General features: G+C 50.9%; 1 protein-coding gene across 1 annotated transcript; it reads left to right on the top strand.

Annotated features, from left to right (window-relative positions):
* The first annotated feature begins 6,419 nt into the window (after positions 1-6,419).
* CCK (cholecystokinin) lies at positions 6,420-12,417 on the top strand. Its single transcript, XM_003992210.6, has 3 exons — positions 6,420-6,593; positions 7,853-8,068; positions 12,013-12,417. Exons 2-3 carry the CDS (start codon positions 7,855-7,857, stop codon positions 12,144-12,146), a joined length of 348 nt encoding a protein of 115 aa, XP_003992259.1. The 5' UTR covers positions 6,420-6,593; positions 7,853-7,854; the 3' UTR covers positions 12,147-12,417.
* The last annotated feature ends 2,973 nt before the right edge of the window (positions 12,418-15,390 follow it).

Consider the following 15,390-nt stretch of genomic DNA (forward strand, 5'->3'; position numbering starts at 1 on the left):
TCCGCTCTCCACCAACTCAGAGCTAATGCTCTCAAGTGGTGGGTGTGGCTGAGGAGCTGGCCAAGTAGCTGGAGCTGAAGAATTAATAAGCAAGAAAAGATAAATCTGCTGTCCTTGACAGTTGGGAACAATTGCCATGCAGGGGAACTTGGCAATATTTATGAAATGTTAAGTGTACAAACCCTTTAATTCTGCAGTTCTACTTCTACGAATTCATGCCATAGGTAACCTTGTGCATGTGCAGAATGATGTATGTTCAAGGAGCTTCTGTTATAATTGGAAAATACTGGAAACTATTTAAATTCTTAACAATAGGGCCCTGGCTCAATGAATTAAAGCACATCCATATAAAGGGCTATTCTGTAGATATTGAGGTAGAATTATGCCAACAATACAAAGTGACCTCAAGATATATTTTAAGTGAAAAAGGTGAAGTAGAGAACATTATGTACTATGTGCTTATATTGGGATATTGTGTGTGTGTGTGTGTGTGTGTGTGTGTGTGTGTGTGTGTGACACTTATTTGATGCACTTGTATATGCGTGGACTCCCTTTGGAAGAATTTACCATAAACTAGAATCACTCTTTGCCTCTAACGATGGTATAAGGATGGAGTGAGGGTAAGACTTCATTTTCATTCATTTCATTTTGTTTTGTTTTGTTTTGTTTTGTTTCATTTCATTCATTTCATTTCATTCATTATTTTCTACCTTTTCAGTTGTGAATGATGTGCATTCAATACCTATTCAAACCTTTTAATTTTATTTTTACATATTTATTTTTAAATGTTTATTTCAAGAGAGAACAAGAGCACACATGGACACAAGCAGGGAGGGGGAAGAGAGAGCGAGAGAGAGAAAGGGGGTGCTCTGGTGGGGGAGGGGCAGAGAGAGAGGGAGAGAGAGAGGGAGAGAGAGAGAATCCTGAGCAGGCTACATGCTGTCAGTGCAAAGCCCGACATGGGGCTTGATCCCATGAACCATGAGATTGTGACCTGAGCTGGAATCGAGAGTTGGATGCTTAACTGACTGAGCCACCCAGGTACCCCTAAATTTATTTTTCAAAACTAAGAGCTCTCCCCAGGAGGGTTGTCCTGGGACAGCTGTGACCCCAGGCATTAATTCAAAGAAGGAAAAATGGCCTGCACTGGGCACCAAGTGGGCTGATAAGGCGGGACGTGTCCCTGCTGGGAGCTGAGACCACTGAGGGACACACTGTGTCCTCCGCCGTAAGGGGCCCCAGCTCCAGAGGGAAGCTGGATTGGCAGGATCATAGAACTTGAGTCTGCTTATTAACTTTTCCCAGGTATAACCATAGAGGCTTCTTTTAAAACCTTCTACAAAGGGAACTGAGCCCAGCGACAGGCCTGAGGACACTGGCAGCCTGTTTCTCCAGCAAGTACTGTTCCTCTCATCTTTTCAGTATGAAAAGTAAAGACTTACTCTGCGTGGAGATCAATGACTGGGGGCTGAACGCTTCTCATACTTGTTACCCATTCATGAGGCAACCTCCCATTTCAGGTGGCGAAGGAAATGGTGCTGAAGACAATTCCTGTGACCGTTTGGGAGTCAGTGACCCAGCCGAGGATCAGCAAATGGCTTTTCACTCACCACCAAGCACCTCATACAACCAGTCTACTAAACTATAAGAGTTGTTTGCACCGTAAATGTTTATTGATCACTTAGCATGCGTCCAGCGCATAAGTCACAGTTCCTGTCCCCTGGCATATGGGTCAGTGAGCTATTCATATAGATGAAGAGGCCAGTCAACAGATTTATTGAGCAATTGCTATGTACCAAGCACGGTTGTAGGAAATTAAGATAAAATATGGTAAGCCCTAACACTGAATGTTAGCAAAGTGTTAGAGGAATAAATCTGCAGTGTCACATAACCCCTCAGTCCTGACCTTGAGAGTCCCTGCAGGCCCAGCTTCCCATCGCCAGCAGCTCTAACTGTCCCTCTACGGGCTTCCCGTGGGAGCTAGAAACCCCTTTGGCCCACACACACAGTGGGCCAGAAGCGCTAGGGAATTAATTACCGCCCTTCCTCTGGGAACCAGCCTCAACCAGTGACTGTCTGGAGTTGATGTATAAATACCCAGCAACCTCACCCACTCAGGTAAGATAACTCTGAAGTACGAGTTCTGCACTCACCCGAGGGGTCCCCAGTGGGATTAACTACCACCCAAAAGTGTCCCTTGACGTTTATCATTGTGATGTTGCTTACTCACAGGCTGTTTTACTCACCTGTTGGTGTCTGGGTTTGTCGTACCTGAGAGGACCTTCCTCCCCAGATTTGAGGGATTCCACTAATGTTGCAGAAATGCCAGTGAAAGAGGAAGATATTTTCCACATGCAGCTATGGTGCAGCCTGCTATGGGCTTAATGCGTTTTCCCAAAATCCGTATGTGGACGCCCTAACACCAGTGTGATGGTATTAGGAGGTCAGACCTTTGAAGATAATTAGGTTTAGATGAGGTCATGAGGGCGAGGTCCTCATGATGGAATTAGTGCCCTAACAAGAACAAAACCATAGAGCTTGCTGTCTCTCTACCATGTGAGGACACAGCAGGAAGAGAGCCCAAGAAAAGAGGTCTGACCAGGCCCCCGGCCATGAGGGCCCCCTGATCTGGGTCCTCTCAGCCTCCAGGCTGTGAGAAATAAATGCGTACTATTTAAGCCACCCAGTCTACGGTGTTTTGTTATAGCAGCTCAGCTAGTCCCCTCGGCTCCCTGGTAGCTATTCCCACCTCAGCCATCAGCTTCTCTCTTCTCTATGGAGAACTTTCTCTGGCCCTGCAGGAGCAGGGAGGCCTATTCAGAAGTGAAGGGGCAGCTGACACCCTGGAGAAGCCTTCAACCAACGGGCCACAGGAGCTGGTGAGTAAATGCCCCAGACTCTCCTCCTAGCCTCAGGTAGTCACGTTCCAAGAGATATCTCACAGAGACCCCAGTGGGACTGCTGCCACACCAGGAACCCACTCATCAGCATGCACCAGACTGTTTTCTCTCTCTCTTCCCTGCTCCCTCCCCCCTGCTCCCTGGAGCTCCCAGATAAACCCCCTGTGCCCGGGTGCTTGTCTCAGCCCTGCTATTGCAGCACTCAAACTAAGACAAGACGTTCTAGGGAACTCATCATTCGGGAGAGGAAGCACTCTTCACAATGACCACAGCTACTTCCTTCTTTTCAGTCAAACTGTTCCAGGTAATAGCAGATGACACTGGCTCCGTGGGCCTTTGAGAAGTTCCAGGACAAATAATGGCATTTCTAATACATGTTCGAGGGGAAACACTCAAGACCCAAAATAGAAGCCTTCAAACCAACACATCAGGAATCAGAGCAAAGCGTCTCCTGACTTCTTTCAAACGGGGGTTACTTGTAGCAAGTTTAAATTCTGTGGATAATAAATTAGGAGGCTCTAGTATGTCCCTGCAAATGCCACTGAGTTTTCTACAAGTGCAAAATGGACGTATGTCTTTGAGATCCTTCCCGTGGCTAAAAATCCTACATTGAAGTGATTGCATCTCATGCAAGGACCACCCACTGGAGACACCTCCTTAACTCTAAACAGGACTTCACTTAACTGCTTTTCAGCACAATCAGATGGAAATTTCGAGATTCTAAAGCCAGTTAAAGTCTCACCACTGCTCCGTCCCAAATGCCACATCTGGATACGGCTGTCATGCTCTCAGCCCCCTGCACGAGGGGAAGGACCCTCCACATTCTGGACCCGAGCTGGTGAGTCTCGCTCAGTGGTAACGGGGTGAGGGTTGGGCAGGTGGGGGACAGAGAGGGCACTGCTCAGGGCTCATTCTCAACGTGCGCCTGGACCGCCCATGCACAAGCAGTGAGTTCAGTCTTATATTAGACTCATTACCTACCTCACCCTCATATCCCAAACCTGCTCTCATACCTGAATTCCTTGTCTTGGGTAATTCTCCACACCCTCCTCCCCTGGCTCACCACATGGAACCTCGAGGTCAGCCTCAGTCACCCAGTTTCACTGCCTCCACAGGCTTCTCGAACACCAAGAGGGTAATAGTGGCTGTTCCAGGGTGATGGAATTTTTCCTTTTTTCCCTACTTTTACTTATTTTCTGAATTATCTCTGATGAACACATTACTTTCATAATGTTTAGTATGTTTCATAATAATTAATAGTTTCATAATGGGTTATAATCCTAAATATAAATCTATCTTGATCCCTCCTGGCCTTCCTAACAGATCCTGACTTACGGTCTCCCCTCTCACTTGGAACACCTTTCACATCACAACCAGACTCTTCTTTCTGAACCCGGAGCCTCATTCCTTCCCTCCCCCTCATCAAAACATTTCTCTGAGATGGTGCCCGACCACCTCCACCCAGAGGGTCCCCCAAAAACATCAGAATCACCAGGGGGTGTATGTACATTTACTTGTTTTTTTCTGTTCCCCCATTATACTGTCATCATTGTTCATACTGAATCCCCAATGCCTGGCACAAAGCAAGGGTTCAATAAACATTAATTATTAATGAAATGCATGGAAGGAAGGAAGTTAAGTAACCGGCTTACCATAGGGAAATTCTACAGCAGTGGTTCTCAGTGTATGCTCGGGGGCCACCAGGAGGCGCATCATGGGGAACTTGCTAGAAATGCAGATTCTTGGGCCTCACCTCAGAATCAGAAACTCTAGCGACATTTGAACAAGCCCGTTATGTGATTTTTTTTAATTTTTTAAAACATTTATTCATTTTTAATGAGAGAGACAGAGCATGGGTGGGGGAGGGGCAGAGAGAGAGGGAGACACAGAATCTGAAGCAGGTTCCAGGCTCTGAGCTGTCAGCACAGAGCGGGACCTGGGGGGCTCCAACTCAGGAACCGCGAGATCGTGACCTGAGCTGAAGTCTGGCGCTTAACCGACCGAGCCACCCAGGCGCCCCTCCATGATTCTGTTTTATAACAAGTTTATGTTCCCAGAAATGTCTTGGCCACGGTCAGGAATAAAACTAGTCTCTCCAACTGAACTACACAACCTTCGCAGCAGACTCGTGGGAAAACATTTTATCTGCTGCCTTTTCAGAAACGTTTCCTTTAGGTTGCAGAAATACTGCAGCGTCTAGAGTTTAGAAAGGGGGGGGGGTGCAACCAGAAGTGTCTCCCCCGCCCCCCACCCCTGCCGCCTCGCAGCGCTCCTCGTGGTCCCGCCATCTCCGGAGCCCCACAGCTGAGCCCCACGATGCCAGTTTTGAAAGAAGCACCTCCAAATCCTCTGGAGGGAAAGGAGGAGAGGAATGGAGGGTCCTGGGACGGCACGAGGGGTAGACGCGACCCCCCGGGTCTCAGGCTGGGAGGCCTCGGTGGCGAGGCGGCCCGGGGCAGACCGTGGATTCTCGGCCAGGCGCAGCTCTCCGCCGCGCCTCTGTTTGCGGGCTGGGAAATGCGGTTGGCGGTGCCTTTCGCGGGGACGCGGCGAACTCGAGCGCCAACGCAAATGGCTTCAGGTCGGAGACGGGCTTGGGCACCACGGCGCCTTGGCGCGGGTCGCCTGGCACACGAGCCAGGGGCGCGATCGCGCAGGGAGGGACGCAGGGCGGCCTCGGTGCCTCGTTGCCCCCTGCGGGCGTCGAGTGACCCCTGCTCGTCCAAGCCGAGCAGCCCCCGCTGGCGCGGAGACCCGGCCCGGGCGTGGGCGCTCGGCGACTCCGGGAAGGTGGGAGCGGCGGATGCCGTTGCCGGAGGGGAACGCTGAGCGGGGGCTCTTTGGGACGCTCGCTGGCGCCACTTGTCGGCGACCGGGAGCCGCGCGCGCCGCGAGCAGGAGCTAATTCAGCCCCGGAGGAAAACACAGCCCTTTCCCAAACTCTGAGCAAAGCCCTGTGGTGTCATCCCCACTTTACAGCCGCGTGAACAGAGGTTGGGAGTCCAGGAGCCAGCTCCGGCCGGAACCCTTTTCACTGACCGGGGAACACAAGCCCTAGGAATCCTGGAGAACCTCCAGGGCTTTTCCTAGGACCGTGAAGAAGACAGTGAAGACCCCTCCCTCCCCCTGGAAGCCCACTCACTGATCCAAACAGCCAGAGCGCAGCCAGGGAGGTTCCGAGGGGAGCCAACACCCCTCCAGCTCAGAATTACACTTCGGACACCCAGCCCCGTCTAGTCACCCCACCCCGCCCGCCGCGTCCCCGGTTCCCTGGCCGGCCCCTGCGGTCCCCAAAGCAGACTAAACTCTCCAGCAGCTTCTCCATCCTGGAGGAGATTCCCCACACCTAGGCTTCCCACCCTAGAATGAGAAAGGGAGAGAGAGCGGGACAGATCTGGGAGAGGAAGCTCCCCCCCCCCCCCGACAGAGAGGGGGGCGGGACACCCGACACCAACTCCACGGAGCCATCGCCCCCCTCTCTCCCAGGAGCCACTTCAATCGGTCGTCGCCCCAGTGGCCGCCCCGGAGCACGTGTTGCTGCCCGTCTGCGTCAAGGCTGGGTAAATCGATGACTGGCTAACAGCGGCGGGAGGGGCTATTTAAGCAGCAGCCTCCTGCCGGCCCACCCTGAACTTGGCTGGGCTCCCCGCCGCTCCGGTGGAAACGCGAAGCCAGCTGCGTCCTACTCTGAAGGTAGGTTCCGCACTCTCCCGCCCGGGGTCCAAGTGTTAAGTTGGCTGAAGAATACTGTCTTCAGTTTTGTACGCTTTCCATTTGTCTGCTTCCTGGGTCTTCTTTCCGACAGCTCGAAAGACATTTCTCGAGGTCAGAGACAACAAGGAGGTCTGGGTGGGTAGAGCTTGACGGAGAGACTTCCAAGCGCCTGCTTTGTTCTCAGCAGCGCGCAATGCCGGAATATCTATTTGCTGGGATTAGCATGCAAAGTGGGGTTTGCTAGATGTTGCACAGAAGTGCCAGGTACTTTGCAATCTCTTCAAATAAACTACCAAGAGGTTTTAAGATTTAAACTCATTTTCTAAGCGTGGCAGAAAAATTCAGGGCTTTGGGGATCGAAACGCGCGAGTGTTACCTGCTCGTGGATCTAAGATGCAGCGGAGTTTTGCCAACGACTGAAGACGGAGCGCATATTTCTGATTTTGAAAAGCCATTCTTGTGGTTTGCGTGGTAGTTTACTGCCAATTCCCATCTACGTCTTAAAGAAACTTTATAAATATGGCTTTTATTTATTGTTCCCACATTTTTTTTTAATTTTTTTTTCACGTTTATTTATTTTTGAGACAGGGAGAGACAGCATGAACGGGGGAGGGTCAGAGAGAGAGACACAGAATCTGAAACAGGCTCCGGGCTCTGAGCGGTCAGCACAGAGCCTGACGCGGGGCTCGAACTCAGGGACCGAGAGATCATGACCTGAGCCGAAGTCGGACGCTTAACCGACTGAGCCACCCAGGCGCCCCTACTGTTCCCACATTTTAAACTGCGCTACTCATTTTTCGCCGTTTATGAAAGCTTTTTATCTGTCAAGGATCTCATTTCTCCCACGGAGTCTTCTCTCCAGCTAATTTTCCCATCTTTAATTAATCTCTTGCTTTTCCAGTTAGAAGACAGACGCTTTAAGAACACTTTCTGGCACTAAAGGAAAACAGAAGGTTTTCCTTCTGCTCACCAGGGCAGAAGACAGGGTCTCCGTCCCACACCGGGGCACCGGGTGTGGTTCACCCAAAAGACAAAAGGAGCGCGCTCGGAGCTACCGTCGGCGCTTGGCGGCGCTTGGCGAGCCCTCATGCCCTAGAGCTTGCTCAAGTGTGGCGGGTCTGGAGCCCCGCGCGTTTGGACTGAGCCCCCTTTTCCATACCCCAGGGGCCCTGACCCTCCGCGAGAGGCCGCGACGCCCCACCTTTTCGCTCACGTCCCCTCCTCTTCGCTCTCCGCAGCCATGAACGGAGGCGTGTGCCTGTGCGTGCTGATGGCTGTACTGGCGGCGGGCGCCCTGGCGCAGCCGGTACCCGCGGCGGACCCTGCGGGCCCAGGGGCGCAGCAGGAGGAGGAAGCGCTCCGGCGGCAGCTGAGGGCCGTGCAGAAGGTGGACGGCGAGCCCCGAGCGCACCTGGGCGCGCTGCTGGCCAGATACATCCAGCAGGCCCGGAAAGGTACGGATGCTCATTCATCTGTAGGGTTCTTATCCCTCACTTCCGCCCCCGCGCGGGGGCTCCCAATCCCGACCTTCTTCCCTAGCGTCTGGCGGATGGAGGTGGGTAACCTCTCCAAACGGAACCCGGGCTGCGCGTTAGGCTGAAAGGGTTTTCACTTTCTTTTCCCAATTGTACTGCGCCGGGCAGTGTGGTTTTCTGGGCGTCCTTTGTAGCAAACTGGGAGCTAGTGTGGAAGATTACATTTATTGGGGAAAACCGTTTTTAAAAGCTTTCTTGAAACTAACTTTTGGTACGTGTTGCTGTTTAAGCTCAACACCACATTATGAAGACATTAAAAGGTAATTGCAGAGCAAATTACTGACTCAAAAAAGGTTTGCAGTTCTACTACATACCCTCTGCTGAAAATGCAGAGGAATCAGAAGCCACTCTGACGCTGACACTTGAAAGCCCCCTGGCAGGAAAGAATCGATGCTGAGAAAACGTTTGGGTTCTGACTGCAACCATTTAAAAAGAAGTGACAACGTGTCAGGTTTCCCAGAAGAACACAACAGGAGGAAAGAATCAGGAGCAGTTTTGAGTTCCCCTCGGCAGTGATTTCAAATGATCACCCAATAGACAGACCTGTTTGTTTTTATTTTGCTGTTGGAGAAATGGTCCCAGTTGCAGCAGGAGCCCTCAAGCCACAGATTTCTCAGCATCAAAGTCTTTCTCCAGGAATAAGGTGACTGGGGGGCTCACTAGCTGAGTGCCATACTGTCAACCCTGCCCCTTTCCTGGGCCTGTCTCGTCTATAAAGCAGGGATGAGGCTAGAGTTCCCCTAGGTCCCTTCTAGCTCCTTGTGTGATTCAGAGGGAGGCTCATTCGTCTGTGTGCTCCTTAGGAATCATGACTGGGACTGGGGCAGTTTTTTTCTACCAAATTGATCCACAGTGACGCTTATGGTCGACACAGGCTGTGAGGCAGTAGGCTAAACTGGACCCACAGGGCTGGACAATAAACCACAAAAAAAATGCTGCTGGGAGGGGTGGGAGGGGGTCCTTTCCCATGAGGCTCCCTTACCCTCTCATGTGCCGGGACCTGGATTTGAAGCTTAGCTCGTGGCTTGACTAGACAAGGAGGAAATGACGGGCTCAGCTTTCCAGAGTCTCTGATGGTTTCATATGAAGGTAACATTGGGACTTTTTGACCAGGGGAGTTCGGAAGGAAAACAAAAGAAAACAAAACAAAACAGAAGATGATGTGTTACATTTTGTCCTCTCTTTGAGAAATTGTCCCAGCTACCGTCTTCTGTTTTGCTCTCCAGCTAATTGAATCGAGAGATGTGGAAATACTAGTCAGATGACAGAGGAAGTCTGAAAACTTTTTGAGTTCTTGCTGATTGTCTGCATCACGATAAGTTAATGTCTGTCCTTGGAGGTAGGCTGAACTTCAGCCAGACCAGTCTGAAATAGCGTAGGTTTTTCATGGAGCCATAATCTGGAGCCACCTCCCCACCTTAGGGAAAAAACCACCAGAAACAGGTCCGGGAAGGAAGCCAGTTACCACACCACTTCCCCAGAACTGACATTGACAGCGGCTTTATGCTACAAATCTTAGCGGGAAGCTTCTTCCCGGCACCTCTTCTCAGCCCCCTTCTCCCTTGGCCTTCAGCCTGTGGCACCAACCAAACCCACGTGGGAATGGGAGCCTCTGCCTCCCCTAGCTGCTGACACCCACCATGAGCACTAGCTAGGAAACAATCAGACTTGTCTGTTTGACGAATATGAACCGGGGATAAATATTTACACCTCGACAGTTTCTTTGACTATTTTACTACTTTGATTATCATGCGGGGTATTTACTCAACTGTTGTGCTTAAGACCCTAAACGGGATAATGCACTCTTTGAGGAATGCTCAAGAGTTGATCATTAGGGATTGTCTGCAAAGCTTTCAGTGACTGAGGAGAAGCAATTCTATTGAGGGAGCACGGGGACATATGGCATACACCTGCCCCGTGCCCAGCAAAGCTCTCATGCTACAGCTGTAACACCTGTACGGTTAGCCCCCAGCAGCCCTGTGCAGTAAGCTCGCTTATTCTTCGTCACTGTGGGAGCCAGGACTCTAAGAATGCATAAGCCACATGACTCCGCACATCTAGGCCGACTCTGCACATCTGAGAGTCCGTCCAGGCCCTGCCCTCCCCAGAGGGTCCAGAAGCCATTCAGCTTCCCATTCGGGGTTTTCAAGTTTAAAGGAGACAGGTCTTTCACTTCCGTTCCATAAACCAGTTGTAAGTCCCTACTCTCGTCTGCACTGGGGAAGTGAGCAAGGACCCCGGTAGATGCACACGCTGTGAGCACAGAGCTGTGTGTGGAATGGGGAAATTGAGGTGTGTAGGGAGCACAGCCACCAGGGCTTAACGTGGTGCCCCCGCCAAGAACCCAGGCTGCTTGTGCCCATGGAAGCTGCCACTTCGCCTCATTAACTGGAACTTGGGGCCGTGCCAGCCTTTGGTGGGGGTGTTCATCCGCGGCAGGCAGGAAGACGGGCCGTATTTCCATGACTGTGTACAGATAACTCAACTGCAGGGTTTTTTTGTTTTTATTTTTTTAGTGCGAGGACTAATGTTTCACCTAAAAGATGTTGAGCAATTCAATAGCTGGGGCTCTCTTCCTTGTGCATAGGCTGGAGATATCTGCAAGGGGCTGGAATGTGCTGGACTGACTCTCGGATTCCAAGGCTGGGAAGGGATTCAGGTGGGGTGGAGGGTGGAAAAGAATGGGTGGGGACATGGCTCTGTATAATTGTTTCTGGTTTTTAATTTAGCTGGCTTTACTTGGTTATCCAATGAGATAGAGGAACTGCTTCTGCGAGGTCATGTGTCACTAAATAAGCCACGGTCTGTCTGACTCTTTGCAGCCTGAGGGCGGGAGTTGGCAGGGGCAGCTTCATACAGAAGGGCTGAATGCCAGCATCACAAGCAGTGGGGACGCAGTGCCCTGATCCAATAGGAAGCATGGGGTGGTCTTCCATCACTGTGCTCTTAAAGTCCCCTGGGCTTGGCCCTTCGAGGTCCCTGAGGGACTTACTTGCCTCTTGGCTTGCACAGAAGAAGGCCTTCTACTGATTTCATACCCGGGAGGCCTCTGTCTGTGACCCTTGGCCTAGGACTATGTCAGGTCTCCAAAGAAACTGCTCCTTCGTGTCCCTTCTCCCTCAATGTGAATTATACATGAGAGTCATCCTGTTCCCGAGGACTTAACTCCAGTTCCAAAAGGCCCATTTCTCATTCAGTTATTGCATTTGGATCAAAAGGGCTGAATTAAATAACTTCCTTATTGCCTTTCTGCCCACTCTTCTATCAGTTACTGACGTAAGATTTTATAATCTGACAGTGTGCCTTTCCCTCAATATCATTTTTTTTAAAAAGAAGGTAGCTTTAAAATTAATTTTTAAATGGTATTTGTCTAGTGGTAGGACTTGACTCCATTTTTTTTTTAACCATTCTAACATCAAAATACTGTAATTGTGTTACCTTAACAAGAGTCAAGTATGCTCGGGATATTAAGGAGTGAACTTCAGAAATGGGTAAGTACCAAGAAAATCCTTGCTTGACGTCTGCTGAGGGCCAGCTACGTAAGAGAAAACACCCTTCAGGGGTAGAAAGACCAGGCAGGTCCCGGCTGTGAAAGGCCACGGTCAGTGAATCCACTTAAATCCTTACAGATTAGAAACCACAACCATAGCTAGCAAATATTACCCTCCCTGGTTACACAGACCTGGGTCCTTGTCTTCTCTGAGATTTTGGGCCAGCAGTCCCACTGCTTGGTAACTCTTTGATACCTTTAAGAAAGTGCGTGTTACAAATTGTCTGGCTTTTCCCATTGTGCTGCTCTCAGATTGAATTGGTGATGCTCCTAGATATAATGGCCCTGTTTCCTCTTCCCCTGCCCTTTGTAGCTCCTTCTGGCCGAATGTCCGTCATTAAGAACCTGCAGAGCCTGGACCCCAGTCACAGGATAAGCGACCGGGACTACATGGGCTGGATGGATTTTGGCCGGCGCAGTGCTGAGGAGTACGAGTACCCGTCCTAAGGGCCCCCACCTTTGTCAGCAGCCAGGAAGCAACCTCCTGGCTCAGAGGAGGCAGAATACGAAAACAATGACACTCGCGACCCATTGTCTCTGAAGTTTGACGTTTTAAGTACCTATTTATTAAGTTTTCAATGTGAAAACTATGTCCGTAATCTTGTTCACTACAACCTCACCCCTCACCGGAATTGTACGAGCGGAAGACAAACCATTTTCCTCGTCTGTGACACCTGGTCCTAAAGTGTTGCTATGCTATTAAAATGATTTCATCCTGCCCCCTAGTTCCCTGTGTCTGTTGAGTGCAATGGACTCCATTTAATCCCCGGAACCTTCAAGGAGGGCCGCCCGGTACACGGTGCCCGAGGACAAATCCCTACGGTAGATGGTCCCAGAGAGGGCTTGGGAAATGAGGGCGGGCATGGGGCGGACTCCCCTGCTGCCTGCAAAACGGCCAGTGGAAGGGCCTCCTGGGTCAGCTCCATGGCCCAGCCCTGGCCACCCTGGGCCTGGGGCTCCAGCTGGGCCCCACTGCAGAAAGAGAACGTGTCCTGCTTGTGGTGAACACTCATTCGCCTGGGTAAAGACCAGAAAGGCAGCTCGCGATCCGTCCCAAGGTGGAGCCTCACCATCTTCCCGTCCCCTCAGGAGGCATCTACCCCACCCCACGCCAGGGTTTCTTTGGGTTCTCTTGGCCTTTAACCAAATTATGGAGCAATGCTGTCGTTGCTTTCACAAACCTTTGACCCCTCCACGGCCCTGTGGCACAGAGGTTATTGTCCTTCTTTTAGAGACGAGGAAACCGCTCTGAGAGGTGGAAGGGACGGGCCCACAGTTCCCCAGCTAATGAGATTCACAGGCGATCGCTCCTAGGGAGTGTGACCCCCAGCACCCCAGCCCTTCCAGACTCTGGAGTGCACACGAATCACCAGGGAAATCTGGTAGCCTGCACCTTCTGATGCGGCAAGTCTGGCCTCGGGCCTGAGCAAGCTCCCGGGTGGTACCAGTGCTGTGGGTCCCGACCACACTTGGGGCTGCGTGGTCTACAGGGGAGCCTGTGATTACACTCCTTTGGGTCTCCCCATATTCCAGAGACATATTTCAGGGCCGGCCAGGTGATCCTGGTAGCTCTCCAGCACAGAAGCTCTCCTTTCTTGGACCGATCCCGCCAGTGAGTCTCTGCAGGGGTCTGTGAGAGAAACCCTTTCAAGAGGACACCCAGAGACAGACACCAGCCACCCACAGTGCAGCCTTTCCATGCCTCCTGGCCGAGGCCTCCAGAAACCTCGGGTTCCAATCCGGGAAAGGCCCCAGGTGGCCTGATGCAGCAGGACATGCAGCCCCAAAGGGAACAGACGTTGGGAAGAACGTTGGCACATCTATACCTGGTCCTGGAGGGGCCGCACTCAGCCCAGGGTCCTCCCCAGGCCCTCAGTGCCATCTTTCTTGACACCAGAAGGCCACCGGGAAAGTCCTCAGAGGAAGACTGGGTCCTTGCATTCTTTTTTTTCTTTTTTTAGTGTTTATTATTTTGAGAGAGAGAGAGGAAGAGAGCTCATGTGGGGGAGGGGCAAAGAGAGGAAGACACAGAATCGGAAGCAGGCTCCAGGCTCCGAGCTGCTCCGAGCTGTCAGCACAGAGCCCGACATGGGGCTTGAACCCACGAACCATGAGATCGTGACCTGAGCCGAAAACTACTGTTGGATGCTTAACCGACTGAGCCACCCAGATGCCCCCGGTCCTTGCATTCTTTAACTTGAAGTGAAGTCAGAATTCAGTGTAAAACTTAGACTCTGAACGGACAACACATTATATTGTCCCCTTGTGAGCCATTACCTCATTCAGTCCCTACAATTTGATCTCAAAGACTGCTTCAGATCTCAGGGGTCCCAGCCCTGGCTAAACACCCAGGTGCGTACTTTAGCACAGAGCACACACACCTCACAAAACAAGTTTTTTCTGGGTGTGTGAGAGATCTTGGGTATAGATGGGGATGAGTGTGTGTGTGTGTGCGCGCGTGTGTGCGTGTGTGTTGGGGTGGGGGATGGGGAAGGATTTGGAATTGAATATTAAATCAGCAGTGGGGAATGGGTGACAAAGGTCTGATCTGACCTAGTGATTTATAAATCCTCAGGGAAGTAGATGGTAAAATATTTTCAAAGATACATTGGGGCGCCTGGGTGGCGCAGTCGGTTAAGCGTCCGACTTCAGCCAGGTCACGATCTCGCGGTCCGTGAGTTCAAGCCCCGTGTCCGGCTCTGGGCTGATGGCTCGGAGCCTGGAGCCTGTTTCCGATTCTGTGTCTCCCTCTCTCTCTGCCCCTCCCCCGTTCATGCTCTGTCTCTCTCTGTCCCAAAAATAAAAATAAAAACATTGAAAAAAATTTTTAAAAAAGATACAGACATGAGCCATACGAATATAAACGAACACATGTCAAAGATGTCATTGAAGAGGGCACCTTTTGGGATGAGCACTGAGTGTTGTATGGAAACCAATTTGACAATAAATTTCATATATTGAAAAACAAAAAATAAATTAAAAAATAAATTAAAAAAAAAACAAAGATGCCATTTAACTCATTAATAAAGAGACCACTGAGAGGTCATATCATTTCAAAGAAGAATCTGTAGGACAGACATGAAGGCATCAAGAATGCTGAAATGAATTTGCTGAGAGACACCAAGCTGGTTCGTACCCTTAGGCCAGTAGAATGTAATGTTTGGAATAATCTGTTATCCGGGACAGAAATGCCCTATATTTTTAGGGGACGATATTCACTTACGTTTCTATAGACAAGAATTATTTGCATGACTGTGGTTTCCTATGGCTTTCAAAGTAGCCCCATCAGAAACACAGACCTCAACAGCATGGGATCAATGCCCAGAGTCCCACTGAAAGGACACCCACGAATCCCCTTTGCTCTTCAAAGTCTTTCGCAGTTCTTCCTAATACAGGAGACAGAAAGGAAAAGAACGTTTTCTCGCTCCTCTGGGTGCAGGACTCTGTACAAGGGGCCTCGTGGGCACCATCGCAGGACACCGTCCCAATCCTGCCAGCGACGATGACCCTACCCTTCAAAGAGGAAGCTGGAGCTCAGAGAGGCCAAGTGACTTGCCACGCACAACATGGCGGCTCCAGGGTTGAAGCGGTTGGTTCCCAACTTCTCGTGGGGTCACCTAGAGCCACCGTCTGGCAGAGAACAGGCTCGGAGACTCATTTGTAAGCGGTGTTTGCGCGAGTCTGAATTAGA

This window comes from Felis catus, chromosome C2 (genome assembly GCF_018350175.1).
Source record: "Felis catus isolate Fca126 chromosome C2, F.catus_Fca126_mat1.0, whole genome shotgun sequence".
Lineage (NCBI taxonomy): Eukaryota > Metazoa > Chordata > Mammalia > Carnivora > Felidae > Felis > Felis catus.